General features: G+C 46.0%; 1 protein-coding gene across 2 annotated transcripts; it reads right to left on the bottom strand.

Moving 5' to 3' along the window:
• Positions 1-217: 217 nt before the first annotated feature.
• Positions 218-9,007, bottom strand: CDPF1 (cysteine rich DPF motif domain containing 1). 2 transcript variants are annotated; one of them, XM_006127762.5, is made up of 5 exons: positions 8,848-8,990; positions 7,219-7,449; positions 6,917-7,037; positions 3,934-4,045; positions 218-1,245 (listed from the first exon to the last, which is right to left on the bottom strand). In XM_006127762.5, the coding sequence occupies exons 2-5, from the start codon at positions 7,232-7,234 to the stop codon at positions 1,096-1,098; spliced, it is 399 nt and encodes a 132-aa protein (XP_006127824.1). In that variant the 5' UTR covers positions 7,235-7,449; positions 8,848-8,990; the 3' UTR covers positions 218-1,095. The 2 variants fall into 2 exon arrangements, with proteins under 2 accessions (XP_006127824.1, XP_006127823.1); XM_006127761.5 differs by lacking the exon at positions 7,219-7,449 and having other exon boundaries at positions 8,848-9,007.
• Between the last annotated feature and the right edge of the window lie 9,399 nt (positions 9,008-18,406).

Below are 18,406 nucleotides of genomic sequence, written 5' to 3' on the forward strand. Positions count from 1 at the left end.
CACTCTGTGCTGTCAACATGTTTCTGACCACATTAGCCAGGCTAGTAGTAAACTGCAGCCCTACCCACTTTAAAATATTGCACTCAGTGGACATCTCTAAATATTCATTCAGCAATGATTTCAGTTTGCTGGGAACAGCTAACTCCACACAGTAGTAGGTTATTTTAATAAATTGACCATTTACTTGATTTAAAAACAAAATTGATGACTATTGATGTGTGATATGAACTTTTATTATTTTTGCTTTAGTTACATGGGATATTTTATATAAAAATTAAAGGCCATCACTTCAATTGTAGTTTAAAGCTGCAAAGCCTAATTTAAAAATAGCTCTTGAGCTTCTCTTCAAGAAAGGCTAAGGCTGATCTGTCAGTTCACTGGCTGAACTTTATTATTTCTAAGTAAATAATATTGTCCAGTCAAGATAAAAAAAGTGACATGGAAAGCATTATCTTTTTCTAATTTGTAAAGGAAGCACTACCCACCCACTCTAAAATGGCTCTTTCCAACTCACTGGAAGGTGGTGTCTGCAGTCTTGTAAGTATCACCATGTACGTACCATTGCAACTTTATTGGCTTGCAGATGTCATGTGGCATTAATCTTGATGCCACGACCTCCAGACCATATATTTTTCTATGAATATCAGTTCTGATTATGCTCAGTGATCTCTTGCTATAGCACCGAAACTTGGAGGGAGGGGCAAAAGGCATGATGTTATCTGCCATAATCTTAGCAATGTGATACTGTCAAATTAACAATTGAGTCAGAATGTCATCTGGACATCAATGGAACTATACCATCAAATCTGGGATCTTGCCTATATTTGTAATAAATCTTGCAAGAAAACATCTAACATGCTCACGCCTGAAAATTTAAAAAAAAAAAAAAAACCCTATAAAAGTCTGATATTTTCCCATCCTTTATGCTGATTAATGTGTGTACTACATGTAACCTGGTCAGTGCATTAGCCCAATGCTGCATTGCATGGGAATACCTAAATCCAAACCCACTTAAAAACCTGTCACAAAAATACTTTTTTTTCCCCCACAAACACTATAAAACCCTGAGCAGTGTCTCTTCCGGTGCCTTGTAATTTAAGTTCTTGCATCAGTTTTTTTGGAGGAGTGGGATTTCGAATGAGACTTCCGTTTATCCAAGTCTTGTCGTATTTCCAATGGAAACTCCAGTAGGTTTTCATTAACACAGGGGAGGCAGAACCTTTTTGAGTAGAATAGACTACATTCCTATAAAAAAAAAGCAATATACAGAAATGGAATTGGTTACATTATAGCTTCTCTAAGCCATTGTTTCTCAACATTTTTGATATCAGAGTCTTGCTTGTTGCCTTCCTAAACTGTGTTAGGGAAATCTCAGGGGCCAGTGCTGTCCCAGGAACAGTCACTGAAAAACACTGCTATAAATCAGACTTTATATTAGCGTTCTCCCTTCTCCATTCAGTTCATGCAGCTTCCTCACTAATGAGGAGATCATTCTCGGTCTTTTCGCCAGGGCACGGGGTCGAAAGCCATAGGAAGCTTTCTCCCGCCATCCCAATTAAAGGTTAAAGGCAGTAGTGGTTCTTACACATTTCCACATGTAAGAGTTCATTTCATAGGGCAGTGTCTAGATATAGTGTGACTTCAGCTGTACCTTGTTCCACAGCCCACTATAAAATGTGCTATTTTATGTACGCATCTATTTTATGTACAGATCTAGGTTCACAGATACTGTCATGGTGATCTCCACAGACATGCTTTACATCATTGAACAATAAACTATAAAGCACAGCTTAATATAATTCTTTCTTAAATTAGTTCTGGAGTGGGGAGGAAGGAGGTGACACTGAGGGGAGAAAACACTTGTAGCTAAACTGGAGTTAGTCATGTAGCACTAATCCTAGCTCTGGCGCCATGTATGGCCTTGGGTAAGTCAGTTAACCTCCGTGTTCTATTTTCCCCTACATGAAAGAGGAATATTTACTTATCTTGCATGGACAGCCAAAGGATTAGTTAAGTATCAGTGGAAAAGTTCTACAGAAGTGCTGAATGTTATTGATAGTTACTAAATGCACTCAGTAACCATCTTCACAGATTTTTTCCATGGTTAGGCTAGTTTGGTAGGAAACTTAATCCCAATTCCTTGCACACAGTTCAGATTAGCTGTTCAGTGTGGGCATGTGTATTACTGTCACTAAGAATCTCCGGGTTTTTGCTAGGAGAGACTATCAAGAAAAATCTTGAAAGCTATGAAAGAAGGTATCTAATCTACTAGTTTAAAAACAAACAAACCCATAACTCTCTGAAGATTATAAAAGTCTTTTACCACAACACTGCTCATGGCCCTAGATGCATTGTTATACCCAAAGGAGTTCAAACACTTAAACTACATTATCCTCTAAGATTACAAAGGGTAGCCCTCACCTTCCTATTAAGAAATTCATTGTAGCGTGTTTGGTTAAAACTCCAAATCTGTAACAAAATGACTTGGTGGAAGCGAACATGTGGGTTGTCTCTACATTGGCATCCCTTTCCGGAAAAGGGATGCTAACGAGACACTTCGGAATTGCAAATCCACTGGGGATTTAAATATCCCCTGCAGCATTTGCATTTACATGGCTGCCGCTTTTTTCCGGCTCGGGGTTTTTGCCGGAGAAAAGCGCCAGTGTAGACGCGATTCTCCGGAAAATAAGCCCTTTTCTGGAAGATCCCTTATTCCTACTTTCAAGGGATCTTCCGGAAAAGGGCTTATTTTCTGGAGACCCGCACCTACACTGGCGCTTTTCTCCGGCAAAAACCCCGAGCCGGAAAAAAGCGGCAGCCATGTAATTTTGCAAATGCCGCGGGGGATATTTAAATCCCCTGCGGATTTGCAATTCCAAAGTGTCTCATTAGCATCCCTTTTCCGGAAAGGGATGCCAATGTAGACACAGCTCTTATGTATATCAGCAGCTAAAATATCCTCAATTTAGGGTTGTAATCAGTTAAGTGTGCTTGAGTTACTCCTTTACATTGCTAAAGAACTTAACAGCACACAAAAAGCTTCAAAGGTTCAATCCATTTCCCACTGAAGCCTTCAAATGATTCATCTTCTAAAGAAGAAATATACCTGTTTATCATCGGATATTTCCATAAATCTACGCAATGGACAGAGAATTTCAGGAGAAATAAAGCTATCAGAATAAAATCTTAGAAAATTTGTAAATGTTATGACTTCAGAGGGATCCAAAATCATCCCTAGTGTAGCATCCCCAAAGTTAAAGGGGTTACACTTAAATTTGGATCAGTAACATTGGATCAAGTTAATCTTTTCTACATTCCTGCAATCATGTGACCTTGATCAGTAGGACAAGAGGAATTTGACTCCATCTCCTTTGTCCTATAGAATATTCTATATTTTCCTCTGCTTCCTCACCAAAGCCATCTTCCATGAGACTCTTAAGTATCTCAATTGCTCACCTGGGCTCTCTATCATACTATGCTCCAATCTCAGCTCTGTCCCCTGCTCCCATATGGCACTGCACTTTGCAGGAAGGTCAACAGAAAGGACCTACAGAAGCACTATGCTGGGGCTGCACTGGGGCAGTAAAGAGGGGGAAGAATTTCTCCTATAGTCTGTTGTAATCACAAAGGGATCTGAAGGTTTGGAAAGAGATCTATGAACTCTCTAGCAGTTCTACTCAGTGAGCTAGCATTTCAGTTGGGAGTGTGGATTTAATTCTTTTGTAAGCATAATCTGAAGCAAGTTGCTCACATTCTCACTTAATTCATGGAACAATGATTAGGAGAACTGGCAAAACAAATAGGTAGCTCATTTAAAACAAACTCAAACCAAGTTCTTTGCTTTTCCGCTGTTGCTGTTTGTTTGATTTTTTTCACCAATAGCTCACTGAGGCTGAAACAAAAATGGAAGTGAAAATGCACCATGTCACTTACTGTGCCCACACACACCCGTCTGTTACATAAACTGCACTGAGATCCAAGAATAAGGAATTTGTCCTTGTCAGGGGTGAAAGGATCCTTCATGACATAGCATTCTTCCAGGAGGCTAGAAGAGAATAATTCCATGCTTTCAAAAAACAAAACTGCGCCTGTTCTTTCCATATGAAGATCTTAGCAACCAATTAATTATTGCCTTAATAAGTATTCCACACAACTTTTAACTAAATTGTTTTGACCTACATTTTTATTATTACATGGCCAAAGATAGGGATGTAAAAATTAGATTAACTAATCGAATATTTGATGGTATTTCCATCGACTATTTGATTAGTCAATAAGGGCACTTCTGCTTTGAAATGTAGCAAGAGCCTGCCCAGCTGTTGCTACATTTCAAAGGCAGAAGTGCCCTGCAGCATTCCACCTCTGAAATGTACAAGTGACCCAGCATGGGCTCTTGTGCATTTCAAAGATTAAACACTACATGGAACCTGGGGCCAGCAGTGAACTCTGAGCAGACTTTTCAAAGGTGGAATGTACACCACTGCCTCCTCCCACGGAGCTAGAGAGGGGAAACCAGCTTTTAAGCCAGCTCCCCCCAACACCCCCTTCTCCCTCCCCCTTGCTGCCTCTTTCTAATAGAGGCAGCAAGGGGGGGCATAAGTGACTAGTCTACTAGTATAAAAAAATAGAAGTCCTGTGGCACCTTAGAGACTAACAGATTTATTGGAGCATAAGCTTTCGTGGGCAAAGACCCACTTCGTCACTTTGCCCATGAAAGCTTATGCTCCAATAAATCTGTTAAGTGCCACAGGACTTCCCATTGTTTATGCAGATTCAGACTAACACGGCTACTAGTCTACTAGTGTGTCAACTATCCAATAAGCGTTTTGCTTATCAGATAGTTGACAAGTCAATTAGTCGCTTACATCCCTAGCCAAAGGAAACACCCTCTTCAGTTGAATCCTTTCTGCTGTGCAGGTTTTAATTTTGAGTCTGTTTCAAGAGTTCTGTATTTACATATAAAGTTCTACATTTACTACTATTAGCTATGTCACGCCTGTAACATAAAAATTAAACTCACATTGGGAAGAGTTGTTGGCAAGCAAGAAAATATTGATCTAAAATACTCTTGCTTTAACTCTTACCATCTCAGGCACATTGTTGCTCAAGAGAATTAGGATGGTGCATTTCAAGAAGTTGGCAATTTCACAAAGGTGAAAGACTAAGGCCTTGAATTGATCTTCCAAGAAGTTCAGGTAGCTCCTCAAGGAAGTCAGTTACATGCCTGCTCACAGCCTTGCAAGACTGGCTCATCATTGGATGAGTTCGATTTAAATTGGAATTAATTTCACAGTGAAATGGACAACAGAACAAAAAAACCAAACCCCAAAGCAGTCTTATACCCCGTGCTATTCTTTTTATGTAACTCCAGTGTGGGGAAAGGAAGGTATTTACTTAAACAATGAACTATCCTAGAAAGTTACACATTATAGCATACTAGCAGATTTACCCTGCATTGCTTACTTAACTCAAGACAGACTTTTTTTGGAAAACAGAAGGAAAATGTAAATGCTTTATTTAAGACAGTGCTTGGTCCTGCCGTGAGGGCAGGGGACTGACTAGATGACCTCTGGAGGTCCCTTCCAGTCCTAGGATTCTATGATTTGATACAAATGCCGATCTTTGGGCATGTCTTCTGCTCTAGCATGAATTTTACCCAGGGGCTGTGTCTAGACTGGCCAGTTTTTCCGGAAAATCAGCCACTTTTCCGGAAAAACTTGCCAGCTGTCTACACTGGCCGCTTGAATTTCCACAAAAGCACTGACGATTCCATGTAAGATTGTCAGTGTTCTTGCGGAAATACTATGCTGCTCCCGTTCGGGCAAAAGTCCTTTTGCGCAAAACTTTTGCGCAAAAGGGCCAGTGTAGACAGCCCAGATTTGTTTTCCGCAAAAAAAGCCCCGATTGCGAAAACGGTGATCGGGGCTTTTTTGTGGAAAAGCGCGTCTAGATTGGCCACGGACGCTTTTCTGCAAAAAGTGCTTTTGTGGAAAAGCATCCGTGCCAATCTAGACGCTCTGTTCCGAAAATGCTTTTAACGGAAAACTTTTCCGTTAAAAGCATTTGCGGAAAATCACGCCAGTCCAGACGTAGCTGGGTTGTATTAGAAACAGACAGCAGAACAGAAAAGTATGAAAAAGAAGAGATGGGGAAATACCTTTTTTGGTACTATGCTTCTAATTCACTGAAAACACAGTTATGTCCGCAGATGCTTAATGTCCCTATTGCAAAAAGATGGTTCTTAATTCTGATTACAGAGAAACTGGAAGCCTGCTGGCACATAGATTCATATATGGGACCATCCTGATGAGGCAAGACTGTCTTCCATCAGTCATGATTCAATGCCAAGTCAACCTGGTACTGATCAACATTTAGCATTTTACTATGTGATCAGCAAACTGGCCTCAGCCCAGCCAAGCACGAAGCATATTCAATACTTAAATCCTATTGAATTCAAGGCCTCTTCCAGGTAGTCTGATGGACTTTAATGGATTTATTCCTGCACTTGAAGTTAAGCACATGTTTAAGTGGTTTTCTGGAGTGCTTAGGATGGGGTAAGACTGAACTCTCACTGCACAGCAGTTGGGTCATATTGTACCTATTTGATGGAAAAATAAAGGACTTCTTCATTCTCTAAGGATGCAAATATGGTACCTACTCAGTGCTAAAAATCACATGCAAATTTGCATATTCTACCAGAGATTCGGGCAAATAAAGATCTTTAGAAATGTAAGTTACATATTATATGGAAAACAGCTTAAGCAATCCTACAAAAAGTGTGGTATACCAGACGCATTTAACCCAGACACCAAGCAGCTGACATCACACGGGGCATTTTGTACATTACTGCATCATTCCACAGTGTGAGATTTCTAAAATCCAAACATGTTCAATGAGAGTAAGAGATTGTACTTACACTACAGAATGAGTGTATGGGGGTTTCTGCCCATAATAGCTGTATGGGGCTGTTAGCCCACATAGCTGGCATTCAAAGACTCCTTTTGGCTGGGCTTCTTTGTGGGAATCCATCTGTAAAGCTACATGCACAAAAAAAAATCCCTTTAGATTGCAAATGCAGTTGTAGGAGCATTTATTAAAGGTAATTAAACTGAGCTACTCCTGTAGCCCTGTCTAGCCTTGCCAATATCAGAGGAAGAATTTTGGATAGCAGTGCAAAGGGCCTGAAGAGTAAACATCAAAGGGGAATTCTCTTTTTACCTTGTGATTCTCGCATGTTGTCTCCATTAATCAGTTCATATTTTCAGCCAACCCCATTCTACTCCCTGAAAAACACAAGCTTGCTGTGCCCCCATACAGTGGGGCATGCAAGGCCTTGCCTTCTTGCATTCGTTTGAGAGGCGCATTACATTCTTCTCACTTTTGCACTTTAGTTCCCAGGCTGCAAAGTGACAATCCTCCATGTGCCAATCGCTGGGGCTGCCTTCTAGCCTGGAAAACCACAGCACATCCTCAGCCAGAGCAAAGGGGTAGCAGTATTTTTCACTGCACTGTAGGACTGAGGAACTTGAGTGCAGACAAAAGCATGTCTTTACTTAAAAATTGTGATGCTTTAACTCTTCCAGTATAATATAGTAACATGGGTACAATTATATTGGCAAAAAGAAACACAGGACAGTATAGATTATTCCTGTACAGGAGGAAAAACAAAAAGCTCTAAAGAACTTTTATACTGGTGTAACTGTGTCCAAGCTAGGGGTTCTACTAGTATTATTATCTATCTATATAAAAAAAGCTTTTCCTGCCAGAGGACAGAATGACATCATCAGCATCAACAGGCTCTCCCAGTGATGCTAAAGCAGCCAGAGAGACGGGTGTTGGTGAGTGAAGCAAGCCTGGGGCACAGCCCCCTATCATCCTTAAAAAACAAAATCACACTCATAACTGAAACAGTCTCGGAGGGGCAGCCATGTTATTCTGTAACTGAAAGAAAAAAAAAAAGAATGGTCCTCTGGTAACGTAGAGACTAACAAAAAACATAGATGGCATCATGAGCTTTTGTGGGCACAACCCACTTCAGATGAATGCAGTAAGGGATCCAGGGTACAAATAAATAGCAGAGAAAGAGAGGGGATGGGGAGGGAAACAGAAGGGAAAATACTGTCAATTAGAGCCTCTGTGCTAAATGAAAGCTGTAAGTACCTAACTGAAATAATTATAGCACTGCCAATATAAAATCTAGGACCAGATCATACCTAAGTGTACAGTACTTTGCTGTCATTTTGTAATAGATGTGTAAAGTCTCCCCTGCCAGCTTCTTAATACTGTCTGTCCCAGTTCTTTTCATGGAGACAATACAGTTAGTAAAATAATGGATTACAGGACATACTTCTTGTCCATGGGCAGGAGAGCAAGAACTAAATAAATCAATGAAAATAACCAGGCCCAAGTGTTGGAACAAGAGGGAGACTTCTTGAGATCTTTGGTTAGAAAATCCTGACTTCTCTGTAAGCCCTTCTCTTATTAGCCAATACTGGCTTTTCATCACTTACAACAGCCTTCCCGGCTGACCGAGGTGTTTACACCCTTCTAGAATAACGTTACCCACATCGGTGTCGTACTAACGCCAGGGCAAGTGAGCATGAATGCCTGTTGTCTAATTGCCCATTGGGAGGCCTGGATTTTAACTCACAGGGCAATGCCAGCTGCCTGTGCATAAGTTGCGACTAACATACAATACATCGCAGTGTGTCGGAATCTATTTAGCAGTAGGAACCCAACGTGCTGCTGCACATTCAGGCTGGAGCTGTGGCACAAGTTCAAAGAGAAGGGATCATGTACGGATGGGGCTTAAAAAAAAAGAGAGAGAGAGGAAAAAAAGAAACTTACCTTCGTCACTAAGAATAGCCCCGTGGGACTGCGACATTGAAAAGTGCCTGCAAAGGGCGCAGCCCCTCTAACACCGAGGCAGCCCCCTGGCGCGTTGCAGGCTGCAGCCAGCTGCAGCCTGAGCTTCACGCTTCCTGGTTCACTAGCGCTGCCCCGTGCTGACATCATCGGCTCCTGCCCGCTCCTCCTCCCGCTCTTTAAAGGAGCAGCGCTCAGGCGGATCCAGGCGCTGGTGCACCCTACACTGCACAGGCGGAAACCTGCCTGAGGCCAGGACCCACATCATCTGCACGGGTCTGCGCTTCCCAGCCAAAGACGTAAGGACCCGTGCTCGGCGTGTGGGGTCTGGGAGCGCAGGACGCTTACGCGAGGGAGCTCCCCTAGGGCAGAGGGTGGGGGGAGCAGGTGTCTCACGCGGCTCTGCAGGCACCGCCTTCTCCCTGCCTCCTTCTCAGCCCCCACCCCCCCCCACACACACACACCTCCCGCAGCTCCCAATGGCCGCGATTCTCTGACAATGGGAGCTGAGGGGGCAGAGCCTGCAGACGAGAGCAGCACAGGAATGGCGCTTCAGAGCGCTGGGCGGGCACAAAAGTTGTATCCACATCTGTATCTGCAAAAACGAGCTGGGGATATCTGCGAGCATATCCAGGGATGCTGATACTGGCGGTGGATTTGTAGGGCTCTATGGCGTCGTTCTCCCTCAATCCCCCCCCCCCCACTGTAGTATTCCTTGGACTAGTAACCCCTTTCTTCTCAATGTAGACAGAGCAGCTGTGAAGTCTGCTACAGACCTAATGTTGCAGTAGCAGATGCAGAGCAACTGTGGAGCTTTGCTGTAGCCTGGAGGGAGGAATTTGAACTCTCCAAAAGCCTATGACCTCATTAGCATGCAGGCCATTTATTCAGGGTGTGGGTATTGTTAGGATCAAGTTATGGCACATTATATTTGTAAAATACTCTCCTGAGAGTGATTTTAAAATCATCTCTCTACACTGTAATATGGAAAATCTGAGTTCTTAATGTAAATTATTTCACACCTAAAGTAATATATTAATCAAGGCTCATGGGCACTATTTGAGTTAACAGTTAATAGTGTTAATGTGGAAAAAAAATTATCTGGGACATAATTGTTGAATATTGGGAGAAATCATTCTTATCACAGATTACTTTAATGGTCTAAAAGGAATAGCTGTGATTTCTGAAACATTTCCAGACCATAACTGTACTAATGTAACTGCCAATCTGTATCCTATCTCAGGGTGTGTCTAAACTACATAGAATCATAGAATAATAGGACTGGAAGGGACCTCGAGAGGTCATCGAGTCCAGCCCCCCGCCCTCAAGGCAGGATCAAGCTCCGTCTACACCATCCCTGACAGATGTCTATCTAACCTGTTCTTAAATATCTCCAGAGAGGGAGATTCCACCACCTCCCTTGGCAATTTATTCCAATATTTGACCACCCTGACAGTTAGGAATTTTTCCTAATGTCCAACCTAAACCTCCCCTGCTGCACTTTAAGCCCATTACTCCTTGTCCTGTCCTCAGAAACCAAGAGGAACAAATTTTCTCCTTCCTCCTTGTGACACCCTTTTAGATATTTGAAAACCGCTATCATGTCCCCCCTTAATCTTCTTTTTTCCAAACTAAACAAGCCCAGTTCATGAAGCCTGGCTTCATAGGTCATGTTCTCTAAACCTTTAATCATTCTTGTCGCTCTTCTCTGTACCCTTTCCAATTTCTCCACATCTTTCTTGAAATGTGGCGCCCAGAACTGGACACAGTACTCCAGCTGAGGCCTAACTAGTGCAGAGTAGAGCGGCAGAATGACTTCACAAGTTTTGCTTACAACACACCTGTTGATACAACCTAGAATCATATTTGCTTTTTTTGCAACAGCATCACACTGTTGACTCATATTCAACTTGTGGTCCACTATGACCCCTAGATCCCTTTCTGCCATGCTCCTTCCTAGACAGTCGCTTCCCATCTTGTATGTATGGAACTGATTGTTCCTTCCTAAGTGGAGCACTTTGCATTTCTCTTTATTAAACCTCCTCCTGTTTACCTCTGACCATTTCTCTAACTTGCTAAGGTCATTTTGAATTATATCCCTATCCTCCAAAGAAGTCGCAACCCCACCCAGTTTGGTATCATCTGCAAACTTAATAAGCGTACTCTCTATCCCAATATCTACATCGTTGATGAAGATATTGAACAGTACGGGTCCCAAAACAGACCCTTGAGGAACTCCACTTGTTATCCCTTTCCGGCAGGATTTAGAACCATTAACAACTCTCTGACTACGGTTATCCAGCCAATTATGCACCCACCTTATCGTGGCCCTATCTAAGTTATATTTGCCTAGTTTATCAATAAGAAGGTCATGCGAGACCGTATCAAATGCCTTACTAAAGTCTAGGTATATGACATCCACCGCTTCTCCCTTATCCACAAGTCTCGTTATCTTATCAAAGAAAGCTATCAGATTAGTTTGGCATGACTTGTTCTTCACAAACCCATGCTGGCTATTCCCTATCACTTTATTACCTTCCAAGTGTTTGCATACGATTTCCTTAATTACCTGCTCCATTATCTTCCCTGGGACAGACGTTAAACTGACCGGTCTATAGTTTCCTGGGTTGTTCTTATTCCCCTTTTTATAGATGGGCACAATATTTGCCCTTTTCCAGTCTTCTGGAATCTCCCCTGTCTGCCATGATTTTTCAAAGATCATAGCTAAAGGCTCAGATACCTCCTCTATCAGCTCCTTGAGTATCCTGGGATGCATTTCATCAGGACCTGGTGACTTGCTGACATCTAACTTTCCTAAGTGACTTTTAACTTGTTCTTTGTTTATCCTATCTTCTAAACTTACCCTCTCTCTGCTTGTATTCACTACGTTAGGCACACCTCCAGACTTCTCGGTGAAGACCGAAACAAAGAAGTCATTGAGCATCTCCGCCATTTCCAAGTTTCCTGTTACTGCTTCTCCCTCCTCACTAAGCAGTGGGCCTACCCTGTCCTTGGTCTTCCTCTTGCTTTTAATGTATTTATAAAAAGTCTTCTTGTTTCCCTTTATGCCTGTAGCTAGTTTGATCTCATTTTGTGCCTTTGCCTTTCTAATCTTGCCCCTGCATTCCCGTGTTGCTTGCCTATATTCATCCTTTGTTAGTTGTCCTAGTTTCCATTTTTTATATGACTCCTTTTTTATTTTGAGATTGTGCAAGATCTTGTTAAGCCAAGCTGGTCTTTTGCCATATTTTCTATCTTTCCTACACAGCGGAATTGTTTGCTTTTGGGCCCTTAACAACGTCCCTTTGAAATACTTCCAACTCTCCTCAGTTGTTTTTCCCTTCAGTCTTGCTTCCCATGGGACCTTACCTACAAGTTCTCTGAGCTTATGAAAGTCTGCCTTCCTGAAATCCATTACCTCAATTGTGCTGGTCTCCCTTCTACCTTTCCTTAAGATCATGAACTCTATTATTTCGTGATCACTGTCCCCTATACTGTCTTCCACTTTCAAGTTCTCAACTAGTTCCTCCCTATTTGTTAAAACCAAATCCAGAACAGCTTCTCCTCTGGTAGCTTTTTCAACCTTCTGAAACAGAAAGTTGTCTCCAATGCAGTCCAGAAACTTATTGGATAGCCTGTGCCTCGCTGTGTTAGTTTCCCAACATATGTCTGGATAGTTGAAGTCCCCCATCACCACCAAATCTTGGGCTTTGGATAGTTTTGTTAATTGTTTAAAAAAGGCCTCATCCACCTCTTCCACCTGGCTAGATGGCCTGTAGTAGACACCTAGCATGATATCACCCTCGTTTTTTACCCCTTTTAGCTTAACCCAGAGACTCTCTACACAGCTATCTCCTACATTCATCTCCACTTCAGTCCAAGTGTGTACATTTTTAATATACAAGGCAACCCCTCCTCCCTTTTTTCCCTGTCTGTCCTTCCTGAGCAAGCTGTACCCTTCCATACCAACATTCCAATCATGCGTCCCATCCCACCAGGTTTCTGTAATACCAATGATATCATAGTTGTATTTATTGGTTAGCAATTCGAGTTCTTCCTGCTTATTACCCATACTTCTCGCATTTGTATATAGGCATCTAAGATACTGATTTGATCTTGCCTCCCTGTTGTGCCCTGACCCTCCTTTCTCCTTGCCATTATAGGCCGTAGTCCCCCCCATTTCCAACCCATCTCCCAGTCCCGCACATGCAGCACTTACCTGTGGGCTTTGCTCACCTGCCCCCAACAAACCTAGTTTAAAGCCCTCCTCACAAGATTAGCCAGTCTGTGTCCAAAAAAGGCCTTCCCGCTCCTGGAAAGGTGAACTCCATCTCCACCAAGCAGTCCTTCCTGGAAGAGCACCCCGTGATCAAGGAAGCCGAATCCCTCCTGGCGACACCATCGTCGCAGCCAGGCATTCACCTCCAGGATGCACCTCTCTCTGCCCGGGCCCCTACATGGCTACTTCTAGACTGGCATGATTTTCCGCAAATGCTTTTAACAGAAAAGTTTTTCCGTTAAATGAATTTGCAGAAAATAGCATCTAGATTGGCACCGATGCTTTTCCGTAAAAGCACTTTTTGTGGAAAAGCGTCCATGCCAATCTAGACGTGATTTTGCGCAAGAAAGCCCCAATTGCCATTTTCGCCATCGGGGCTTTTTTGCACAAAACAGTTTTCAGCTGTCTACACTGGCCCTTTAGCACAAAAGCATTTCCGGAAAAGGGCTTTTGCCCGAACGGGAGCAGCATAGTATTTGCGCAAGAAGCAGTGATTTCAGACAGCAGAAAGTCAGTACTTTTGCACAAAATCAGGCAGCCAGTGTAGACAGCTGGCAAGTTTTTCAGTCTAGACACAGCCCATGGCTCCATCAATGGAGCCTTGTAGATTAGGTTGATTGGCAGAGGGAAATGAAGCCGCGATTTAAATAATCGCGGCTTCATTTACATTTAAATGGCTGCTGCGCTCTGCCGACCAGCTGATGATCAGCTGTTTGTCGGCAGATCGGGGAAGTCTGGACACGCCGCTGTCGACAAGGAAGCCTTTGTCGACCGGCGCAGGTATGCCTCGTGAAACTCAGTGGCACACCAGTTTGGGGTGGGGAGGTCCACCATCAGGGCCATCCAGATGCAGGTAAGGAAATCACAGAATGCAGCCCCTGCAGGGGGGGGAGAGGCATGTTGCATAAGGGGAACCCTCAGGACAGGGGGGCTGGTGCCTTCTCGCTCTCACACTGGCCTGGTCGGAGGGTGGGGGTGGACATATCCCACTGGGAGCACACAATCCCTCTCTCAATCTCTGTTTTGTGTGATTCTGTCTCTCCTTCTGCAGGTCGTCCGGGCCATTAACTCCTTGCTGCTGTGCAGAGTCATCCGGTTCCAGGACCTGGAGGCCATCATGGGTGGCTTTGCTATCCTGGGGTTCCACAACTGCGTGGGAGCAATCAATAGCTTGCACATCCCCATCTGGGCCCCGGAACATAGAGCAGCCCAGTTTGTCAGCCACAAGGGCTACTTCTCCCTGCAGGCTCTGGTGAACCACCGGGGCCATTTTACGAACATTTATGTGGGTTGATTGGGCAGGGCTCACGATGCCCAAGTATTTTGGAACTCCAGCCTGTGTGCCTCGCTAGAGGCAGATACCTTCTTCCCGACGGGAGTTTCCAGTGGACGACCTGACTATACCAGTGCGCATAGTGGGGGATGCGGCATACCCTCTCATGCCCTGGCTAATGCACTCTTACACCAGCCAGCTGGATCGCACAAAGGGCATTTTCAAAGCCTGCCTCCAGGTGGAGTGCGCCTTTGGGCGTCTGAAGGGACGGTTCTGCTGCCTCCTCACCTACCTGGATGTTGGGGAGCAGAATATCCCCGAGGTGGTGGTGGTCGTCTGCTGTGTACTCCACAACCTGGTGGAGCACAAGGGGCAGGCCTTTCTCCCGGGGTGAATGGCAGAGGCTTCCCATGAGGGCCAGGGATTTGAGCAAACCTAGACTGCTGTAACGTGCCAGGCTCATCTGAGAGGCCATGAGGTAGAGGTTCTCACAGGAACCAGTGTAAATCTCCCCAGGGCCTCCACTACAGGGGCTTTGCCCTTCCTTCTCTCTCTCCCCCCTCTCACCCATCTCCCTTTTACCTCCACCTCTTGCCCCTATCCCGACCTATGAATAAACATACATGCTTGGTTTTCCAACAAAACAAGTCTTTCTTTATTAAATAGAAATGAGGGTGAGCAACGGGAGGGGGGAAATCAGTGAGCTGGGGGATCCGGACTGGGAGGTGTGCTGGGGCAGCTTGCTGAGCACCTTCAGGTGCGGGGATGTCATTGGGGTTGGGTGTGCCTGGGGACCCCAGAGGAGTAGGCATGAGGGGCGGCTGGGGAGGGGCCAGGGTCAGCAGGTGGGCAGGAGGCATGGCCATGGGGAGGGGAGGAAGGGGAGGCATGGCAGGGTGAGCAGACGGATGGGCCATGGGCAGGAGGGTGGAAGGGAGCAGCAGCAGCAGCAGGTGGCTGTTCCCCCACGCAGGACAGAATACTGAACATGGTGCATCAGCGCTCCATGAGGTCACTCCAGGCCTGCTGCCTCCACTCGAGGTTGGCATTCAGCCAGAGCAACAGGGTGGTGTGGATGTCGTGCATCACCTCGATGTGCTGGCGCATCAGCTCCTCCCCAGACTCTGGCAAGAGGCTGCGGTGGCATGGCATGGTCCTCTGTCCCGGCTGGTCCAGTGTGGAGAAGACACAGGAGGGAGAGGCAGTCAGTCCTCCCTGCACACACATTCCCTGTGGCTGTGCCCTCTGAGTAGTGACCGCACCAGTGCACAGCCCACAGGAGGGGGATGTTCCGGGTGCAAGGCCGTATGTGGCCTGCACAGCACACCCTGTATCACAGGGGCCCCGAGGTTGCCAGAGGACCATGCTGCCCACCTCCCCTTCCCACCCATTCCTCCCACACACACATGGCCAGGCAGGCAAGGGAAGTGTGTGGCCAGAGTGGGATCCTTTGATGAGCAGCAGAGGAGCCGTGTACAGCTTGCCCCTCCCAGAGGGGTGCGCACACAGCTGCAGCTTGCTCTGGTGTATGTGTGAGCAGCTTCTTCCTCACATGCAGTGTGCAGCACTTGAGGTTGTGCCTGCGCCCTTGTGGCTAGCCTGCTTGCAACTGGCTATGCCCCCTCCTCCCTGGGGGCAGGACTCGTGTGGCCATGCATGAGGCTGGCAGCAGGATCCTGGGCATGTTGAGGCCGCGTGCTGCACCCTCCCGCTACACATGGTTGCACGTGCCCAGCCTGTAGCAGCATGTGCTGGCCTAGTAGCCCACGTGACACTGTGCCCCCCACCTGTTGCAGCCACCTCCCTTACCCTGTGTGTGTGCTAACGTACCTGAAGATCCCTCCCAATCCTCCACAGAGGCCTGGAAGATGTCCAGGCTGGAAGGGACTGGCTCCAGGGACAGGGTGACAGTCCCACTGTCCTGGTCGTCCTCCTCCTCCTCCGTCAGGAGCTGGACCTGCTCTTCCATCTCCTCCGGGTCAGGGACAGGCTCCGTGCACTGGCTGCTTCAGGCCAGAGTCAATCACAATGGAGGGGGAAGATGGTCCCCCACCCAGGATGTGGTGGAGCTCCTTGTAGTAGGGACAGGTATGGGGTCCTGCCCTGAGCACCCCCTCTGCTCCATTGCCCTCACATATCCCTGATGGAGCACCTTTATCTTTGCCCAGACCTGTTCATTGTCTGGGCAGGGTGACCTCCCTCCGTCAGGGACGTGGCCATGCGGGAATAGATGGTGGCATTCCGGCACTTTGCCCAGGTTTCCTGGAGCAGCAACTCCTTGCCCCGCAGTTCGAAGAGGGTCACTGTTTCTGCCGATGACCAGGCTGAGGCACAGCGCTTGCTGCCCCTGGGGTGGGAGGTCCTGGGCTCCCTGGCAGGGCCAGGGGGGTCTCGGGCACCTTGCTACTCTGCCATTCTTTGACAAACAGAGCCACGGCTAAGGCAAGCTTCCTGCCACAAAGGCTGTGCAGGATGCCTGCAGCTTTGAGAGGGGTCCACAGACAGGAACGACAGTTGTGATTGCCTGCTTCAAAGCATCCAAGAGGCCACCTGTGTTTTTTCTGGGAGGCCAGTTTTTGCACAAAAACCCCTGTGGAGCATCCACACTTGCCTTTTTGTGCAAGAGCTGTAGCACAAAAAGAAGTTATTCCTCATGGGGAGAGGAATAACTACTGCCAAAAGCCTTCTCTTCTGCCAATTTATGTGTGCAAAAGTGCACTTGAGGTGCAGACATAGCCTCTGTGTGTCTGCTGTCTGGGACAAGACCACAGCACAGATCGCTGTCAGGACAGCAAGAAACTGACTAAGCGCACAAGGAGAGCCAGGCAGCTACAACTCCATGTGTTGCAGATGAAGTCAGCACTGAAACCTCCTTCAGATGCTCCCCTCAATTCTCCCCTCAGGCATAGCCCACCAGGGGCAGAGGCGGGGCAGCGGCCTATTCCAGCTAAAAGCCTGAGCAACAAACTGAAATCTCCCACAGGCTATATCTACATTGCATCCCTCTTATGCCAAATCCTACGCAAATGAAGCGTGAATTAGTATAGTGCCCTGCTTCATTTGCATAATTAATTAGGGGCCGTTTTTGCGCAAAAAGGAGCCATCAACCCAGCTCCTTTTTGTGCAAAACCCCCCCTCTTGTGCAAGAGTTGTTCTTCCTGAAAAAATGAGATCCCTAATTAATTATGCAAATGAAGTACAGCAATATGCTAATCTGTGCTTCATTTGCATAGGCTTTTGCACAAGAGGGATGCAATGTAGATGTAGCCTCAGTGAGGAAAAGGTGTCATACTTCTTCCAGGTCTACATCCCGGGCAAGGAAAGTGACTAATTCAAGACTTGACACTGCCGCCCCTAAACCATCGAGGGGGGGCAGTTAAGAGTTCAGGTTCCCGCTCCCATAAAAGCAGCAACCACAAACAGGGATCTTGTCCCTCCTCACACAGCTGCACAGCAGGGCTGATGCATAAAGCTGCTGCTTTGGCACCGGCTAAAACGCTGGCAGAAAAAAGCAGGCGCCGACAACCCACTGAGCAGCCAGCACTGACCAAGCACTCGAAAGCACCTGGCACGCTCCCGGTGCCTTATACACTACTGGCACCAACACAGTGCTATACCTCCAGAGGGCCTGCCTCTTGTGTTTCTGCAGTTCACCACAGCAGCGGAGCTCTCTATAGCCTCAATGCCAGGAACCGATGGCACCCCAGCTAGTTCTAGGTCCTCATTTTCCACTACTCCTGGGGCTTTATCACCATGTTTCAGTGACTCTGAGGAGACAGACTTACCTCAACCTACTCTGCCTAAGAATTCCTTACTGAAACCGGTACACCCTGTAGGAATAAAATCCGTGAGCCACCATCTTGGACACGAATGCCACTTTGGAGAGCCCAACAACAACTAGGACTCCATCTTGGCTGTCTTTTTTCCTTCCCCTTTTCCCGCCCTTTCTGAGTTTTGGCAGGAAACTTGGTGGTCACATGGCCTAAGTC

Source organism: Pelodiscus sinensis, chromosome 1, assembly GCF_052426305.1.
Source record: "Pelodiscus sinensis isolate ZL-2025 chromosome 1, ASM5242630v1, whole genome shotgun sequence".
Lineage (NCBI taxonomy): Eukaryota > Metazoa > Chordata > Testudines > Trionychidae > Pelodiscus > Pelodiscus sinensis.